The sequence below is a fragment of the Lutra lutra genome, chromosome 13 (genome assembly GCF_902655055.1).
Source record: "Lutra lutra chromosome 13, mLutLut1.2, whole genome shotgun sequence".
NCBI classification, from domain to species: Eukaryota; Metazoa; Chordata; class Mammalia; order Carnivora; family Mustelidae; genus Lutra; species Lutra lutra.
In genome coordinates this window covers 73,954,847-73,961,475 of record NC_062290.1, presented here as the reverse complement: position 1 = coordinate 73,961,475, position 6,629 = coordinate 73,954,847, and the positions used below count along the sequence as shown (strand labels likewise).

At 39.9% G+C, this 6,629-nt stretch overlaps 1 protein-coding gene across 1 annotated transcript; it reads left to right on the top strand.

Annotated features, from left to right (window-relative positions):
- LOC125083121 (60S ribosomal protein L35a-like) lies at positions 1–457 on the top strand. Its single transcript, XM_047699081.1, has one exon. It carries the CDS (start codon positions 82–84, stop codon positions 412–414), a length of 333 nt encoding a protein of 110 aa, XP_047555037.1. The 5' UTR covers positions 1–81; the 3' UTR covers positions 415–457.
- The last annotated feature ends 6,172 nt before the right edge of the window (positions 458–6,629 follow it).

Below are 6,629 nucleotides of genomic sequence, written 5' to 3'. Positions count from 1 at the left end.
AAAGGCAACTTTGGGCTTTTTCCGCCATCTTGGGGCCTGTAGAGGCCTGCTGGGAACAGGACTCCCCTAAAACGCCGAATAATGTCTGGAAGGCTGTGGTCCAAGGCCATTTTTGCTGGCTATAAGCGGGGTCTCCGCAACCAGAGGGAGCACACAGCTCTTCTTAAAATCGAAGGTGTATATGCTCGAGATGAAACGGAATTCTATCTAGGCAAGAGATGTGCTTACGTGTACAAAGCAAAGAACAACACAGTGACTCCTGGTGGCAAACCAAACAAAACCAGAGTAATCTGGGGAAAAGTAACTCGTGCTCATGGAAACAGCGGCATGGTTCGTGCCAAATTCCAAAGCAACCTTCCTGCTAAAGCCATTGGCCACAGAATCCGTGTGATGCTGTACCCCTCAAGGATTTAAATTTAATGAAAAGTAAATAAAGGTGTAGATTTGTTCTCTTGTATTTTTGTTAAAAAAAAAAAAAAAGAAAAGGCAACTTTGGGACTGCCCACAGTGAGGGGACACATGATGTAATACTTCTGTGTCAGCCATTGGTAGCAGAAAATGTTCAGAGGTGTGTCCCATCTGTCTCTTCATGCTGTACACACCCACCATTTCAGCCCATTTCCATATGATTGATTTTGCTACTCTTGGAGGAGTGGTCTGACTTGGAAAGAAACAACAAGGTTCTAGCATAGATCCTCCCACAATGATCCATGGACAGGCAAGCTTGATGCCACTGACCGATCTGTGTTTTGCTTTATACTTTACCAGAATGTCTTCTCATCCATTATTTTTGCATCATGGAACTTCAGAGTGAAGAGACCTTCATATAATGTAATCCATCCCAATTTTAGAGATGAGGAAACTAAGAGCCAATAAGGAAAGTGATTGATGTAGTATCTCACAAAGTGGGAGTAGGGAAAGAACTTTCATTTTAGCTTCCAAGAGAAGTCACTTCTCATTTGGAATCTATTCCCACAGATGTAGTTATTTCTAGAGCTCTGAAAGTGGGTGAGGCCCAGGGACAAAGAATCCCTTCCTTCTTACCCCAGCTAAAATGCACAGATCACAAATATATTATTTTAAAAATTTGTTACACATTTTTTTTCTTGGTTAAAATAAGAACTTACATACAAATCCACAATGAGTTACCACCTATAAGAATGGCTAAAATTGGGCACCTGGGTGGCTCAGTTGGTTAAGCAACTACCTTCGGCTTGGGTTGTGATCCTGGAGTCCTGGGATCGAGTTCCACATGAGGATTCCTGCTCAGCAGGGAGTCTGCTTCTCCCACTGACCTCTCCCCTTTCATGCTCTCTCTCTCTCTCTCTCAAATAAATAAATAAAATCTTAAAAAAAAAAAAAGAATGGCTAAAATTAACAACTCAGGAAACAGCAAATGTTGGTGAGGATGTGGAAAAAGGGGAACCCTCCTACATTGGTGGTAGGAATGCAAACTAGTGCAGCCACTCTGGAAAAGTGTATGGAGGTATGGAGTTTCCATGACAAGTTAAAAATAGAGCTACCCTACAATCCAGCAATTGCACTACTGGGTATTTATCCAAAGAATATAAACATAGTGATTTTAAGGGGCACATATACCCTAATATTTATAGCAGCATTATCAACAATAGCCAAATTATGGAATAAGCCCAAATGTCTGTCAACTGATGACTAGATAAAGATGTGGTAAATATATCTGCTGGAATATTACTCAGCCATCAAAAAGAATGAAATCTTGCCATTTGCAACAATGTGGATGGAACCAGAGGGTATTATGCTAAGCGAAGTCAGTCAGAAAGACAAATACCATATGATTTCACTCATATGTGGAATTACAGATGAACATAGGGGAAGGGAAGAAAAAAAAAAGAGGGAAGCAAAGCGTAAGAGACTCTTAACTATAAAGAACAAACAGAGGGTTGATAGAGGGAGGTAGGTAAAGGATGGACTAAATGGGTGATGGGGTTAAAGGAGGACACTTGTGATGAGCACTGGGTGTTACATGTAAATGATGCATCACTAAAGTCTACACCTAAAACCAGTTTTACCATATATGTCAACTGGAATTTAAATAAAAACTTGAAATAACAAAATAAGAACTTATTAATTTCCACTGTTTTTAAGAATCTCAGTACTTTTGGGGCACCTGGGTGGTTCAGTGGGTTAAGGCCTCTGCCTTTGGCTCAGGTCATGATCTCAGGGTCCTGGGATCGAGCCCCGCATTGGGCTCTTTGCTCAGCAGGGAGGCTGCTTCCCCTCCTCTCTCTCTGCCTGCCTCTCTGCCTACCTATGATCTGTCTGTCAAGTAAGTAAATAAAAAATCTTCAAAAAAAAAAAAAAAAAGAATCTCAGTACTTTTTAGAAAAGACAATGTCCTTGTAAAGACAAGTTTTGTTTCCCTGTAATGATGTATACAATTCTTCAATCCTCTGACCTGTTTTTTTTTTTCACCTTTTTACTAACCGTGGATTATTTTTCCAGAAAATGGACTTCAAATAAGTCTTCTCCATAAAAATAATGAGAAGTACCTGGGTGGCTCAGCTGGTCAAATAGCCAAATCTTGATTTTGGCTCAGGCCATGATCTCAGAGTCATGAGACTGAGGCCCACCTCGGGTTCTGCACTCAGCGGGGAATCTGCTTGACATTCTCTCTCCCTCTCTCTGCCCCACCCCCACTTACTCACTCTCTTTCTCAGCAAATAAATACATCTTTAAAAAATAATGATACAGGGGCACCTGGGTGGCTCAGTAGGTTAAAGCCTCTGCCTTTAGCTCAGGACATGATCCCAGGACCTGGGATTGAGCCCCGCATCGGGCTCTCTGCTTGGCGGGGAGCCTGCTTCCTCCTCTCTCTGCCTGCCTCTCTGCCTACTTGTGATCTTTGTCAAATAAATAAATAAAATCTTTAAAAAAAATAATGATACATATGATATATAATGGGAAGGTATGTCTTTCTGCCACGTTATGTCAAAATGACATATACCTTCAGTTTTCTAAAATGATTTAAAAGAAACAGGAAAACACATTAACAGCTGTATTTCATGTGACACGCAGTGTAATGTACCATAAAAAAACTATTTCACTTCTAATACCCACTGCATTCGAATAATGTATCAGGAGCTAAAGACTCAATAGCAGTTTTGTGGGTGCAGCTTCTCCAGAGAGATTTTCACAGGCATTTTTGAGACTTTGAGAGGCAGTGAGGAACTTCGGGCTATTTGTCCTTTTGAACAGCTGTTCCAAGCCTGCCTCTTTAGCTCACTGACAATGTCCCTGCAGCAAATATCAGTAGCTGATGTTTGTTGTCCCTAAAAGTTCAGTCTTTTTTTTTTTTTCCCTAAAAGTTCAGTCTTTCTTGAGTTGTCATCTCAGCTGCTTTAACTTCTACATCAAAGACAACAAGGGGCAGGTAGCTGCCTCTAAAATATACAATGCCAGCCCTAAGGGGCATCACTTTTCCACTCTAGCACAGTACCTTGCCCAAGGTAAGGGATTCAAATACCTATTAAAAGAATATAGAGGGGCGCCTGGGTGGCTCAGTGGGTTAAGCCGCTGCCTTCGGCTCGGGTCATGATCTCGGGGTCCTGAGATCGAGTCCCGAATCGGGCTCTCTGCTCGGCAGGAAGCCTGCTTCCTCCTCTCTCTCTCTCTCTCTCTGCCTGCCTCTCTACTTGTGATCTCTCTCTGTCAAATAAATAAATAAAAATAAAATCTTTTAAAAAAAAAGAATATAGAAACAAGGTGTTTGTAGTCATCACTAAACACACTCGTATTAACATGGATTTTAATAAATGAAAATGACTCTTCCCTGTTTCCTCTAAAAGCAAGAAAACCCATTTATTGAGCATTTAATAACATATGCCAGTACTTTACCCCTGTCTTGTTTAATTCTCACCAGAATCCTATGAAATAATTAGTAACCCTACTATTAAAAATGGGAAAATGAGGTTCACACGTTAACCTGCCCAAAGTCAAGTTACTTGTCAGAGCCGGAAACCAAATCTTAGTCTATCCGGCTGCAAAGTCTGAGCCCTTCCACTGCATCTGGCTCACTCTTCCTGAGGTTATAAAGGAGAACTGTCAAATGGGAGGAAGTTTCTCCATCCCTAATGATACCCAGAAGGATGGGTCTGTTAAGAAACCCCATTTGTGGGGCACCTGGGTGGCTCGGTGGGTTAAAGCCTCTGCCTTCAGCTCGGGTCATGATCCTGGGGTCCTGGGATCAAGTCCCACATCGGGCTCTCTGCTCAACGGGGAGCCTGCTTCCCCTTCTCTCTCTCTGCCTGCCTCTCTGCCTACTTGTGATCTCTGTCAAAATAAATAAATCTTAAAAAAAAAAAAAAAAAGAAACCCCATTTGTCATTGACCTAAGACCATGTGATCCATTCCATACATAATTGTCAGGGATACTCTGAATACTTTAAATATGAAGAATCTGATTAAAGTTTACAACTAATTAGGTAGCTTTTTAAATACCCATAACATTTCTCAATTGCAGGCAATCTAATCTACTTCAGACCCTAAATCTATATGAATTTTCAGGCTATATTAGAATGTTAAATCCTAATCATCTAAAAAGATCCCCTCATTTCACAAATGAGGAAATCAGAAAGGTAAAATAATTTGTTTAGTGAATTTTACTTAGTTATTAGGTTCTAGATTTGGCCCTAACCCATACTTAAATGTGAAGAGTATTGCATTTTGCAAATAAGATCAATTACACTTCATCCATACACTAGTTCGTCAATACCAATATTTAGCTCTGTCAAATGCACAACTGCAACTCAACAGAGATCTGACTTAATGTCCTTAAGTAGATATATTTATAATGATGTCTAATAAAGCCATTTATCTTTACTTTTCACAAAACTTTTGGTTCGGGCCAGTAGACTGGTTCATAATACTAGCTGAATGTTAGCTTAGTTTAGCAATGGCTGCCATCGAGGCAAAATATCTCCAAGGTTTGGGAGTTAAAAGTTTATTGCCCTGTCCAGAGTTAAAAAACCAACAAACAAAAAAACCTCAAAGAAAATGAACTGTGATTTTTTTTTAAGATTTTATTTATTTATATGACAGAGAGATCACAAGTAAGCAGAGAGGCAGGCAGAGAGTTGGGGGAAAGCAGACTCCCTGCTGAGCAGAGAGCCCGATATGGGGCTCGATCCCAGGACCCTGAGACCATGACCTGAGCCAAAGGCAGAGGCTTAACCCACTGAGCCATCCAGGCGCCCCTGAACTATGATTTTCTAAACATAAACTCAATAGTATTAAAATACTTGTTAATTCTCTAATCTCAACTATTTTTTCATGTAACACCTAAAAATCCTCTGTCAATTACAGTTTTTAACATGATACACATAGGTGTGCAATGAAACAGCAACCTCAGATTTGTAGAACTTAGAGAATTCATTAAATAGTAAGACCACTAAAGGGCACCTGGGTGGCTCAGTCAGTTAAGCACCTACCTTTGGCTCAGGTCATGATCCCAGGGTTCTGGGATCAAGCCCCATATGGGGGAGCCTGCTTCTCCCTCTCCCTCTGCCTACTGCTCCCCCTGCTGTGCTCTGTCAAATAAATAGATAAAATCGAGAAAGAGAGAAAGGAAAAGGAAAGAAAAGAAAAATGGCAAGACCACTGTGGAAAGGGTTAGTAGTGGAATCTCTTATGAAGATACTTGACATGAATATGATCCTGAGTAATTTTAGCACAGACCTTAATTATATGGAGTGATAATAGATAGCAATGAACAGCTACACACTATAAACCCTACATGTCAAACAAAAGGAAATGGTGACAGGATACCCTTAAAAAAGAAGCACAAGAAAAAATATCTAACTAGTGAGGTTGTAGGATCCTCTACTCAGGATTCTTCTCCAGAATGGTTCTAAAATTGAGTAGCTTTTGGTTTTTTGGTGGGGGGGATGGGCAGAGTATGAATAAATATTATTTATAGTACTTGAATGACACTTGCAACTAATGGCTCTTCCTTCACTCTAGGATTTTGAAGCCTATTTCGTTGAGGGAAGAAAAGAGAAGAATCAAAGTCCTCCTGTTAAGGAGAGTCCATTTATCTAAATTACCCTTATTCCCAAAGAACAACCAAACTTTTACCAAGTGAGAAGGCTGCTGGGGGTGATTTCAGAAATGAGGCTTCTATAAAGCCAGGGAAAAATACAACAATCTAGCAGATATGCAAAATAATTTCCAACACACATTGTTTGAATCAGCCAACCTTTATGAATGCTACATACCCAGTCCTTTTATTATTCCTTACTACTAGGTGTAAAAAGAAAACTCAGAATACCAGAAGTTTGAAATTTTAACAGAGGGGCAAATGCCTTAGAAAAATGTAACTATTTCAGAATTTTATAACAGCAAAGGGGTCCTACTGATAATCTAGTTAAAGTTCTTCCCCAAATTTCTATCTATTAAGTTAAATGAGGTCCTCACTCACAGACTAAATGACTCACAAGGTCAAAACTCTTCCCCCCTGCCTCTTTGTATATATCACATATTTGGGCTGAGCTCCTGAAAACACTAGTTTATTTTAGCTAGAAACAGTCTGTGTATCTTATCTACTTTAATCTTTTAAAGCTATATAATACAAAAGCAATTATGTTAATCCTTAA

Coding starts and splice junctions, on each gene's coding strand:
- LOC125083121 (XM_047699081.1), top strand. CDS start 82: ATGTCTGGAAGGCTGTGGTCCAAGGCCATTTTTGCTGGCTATAAGCGG.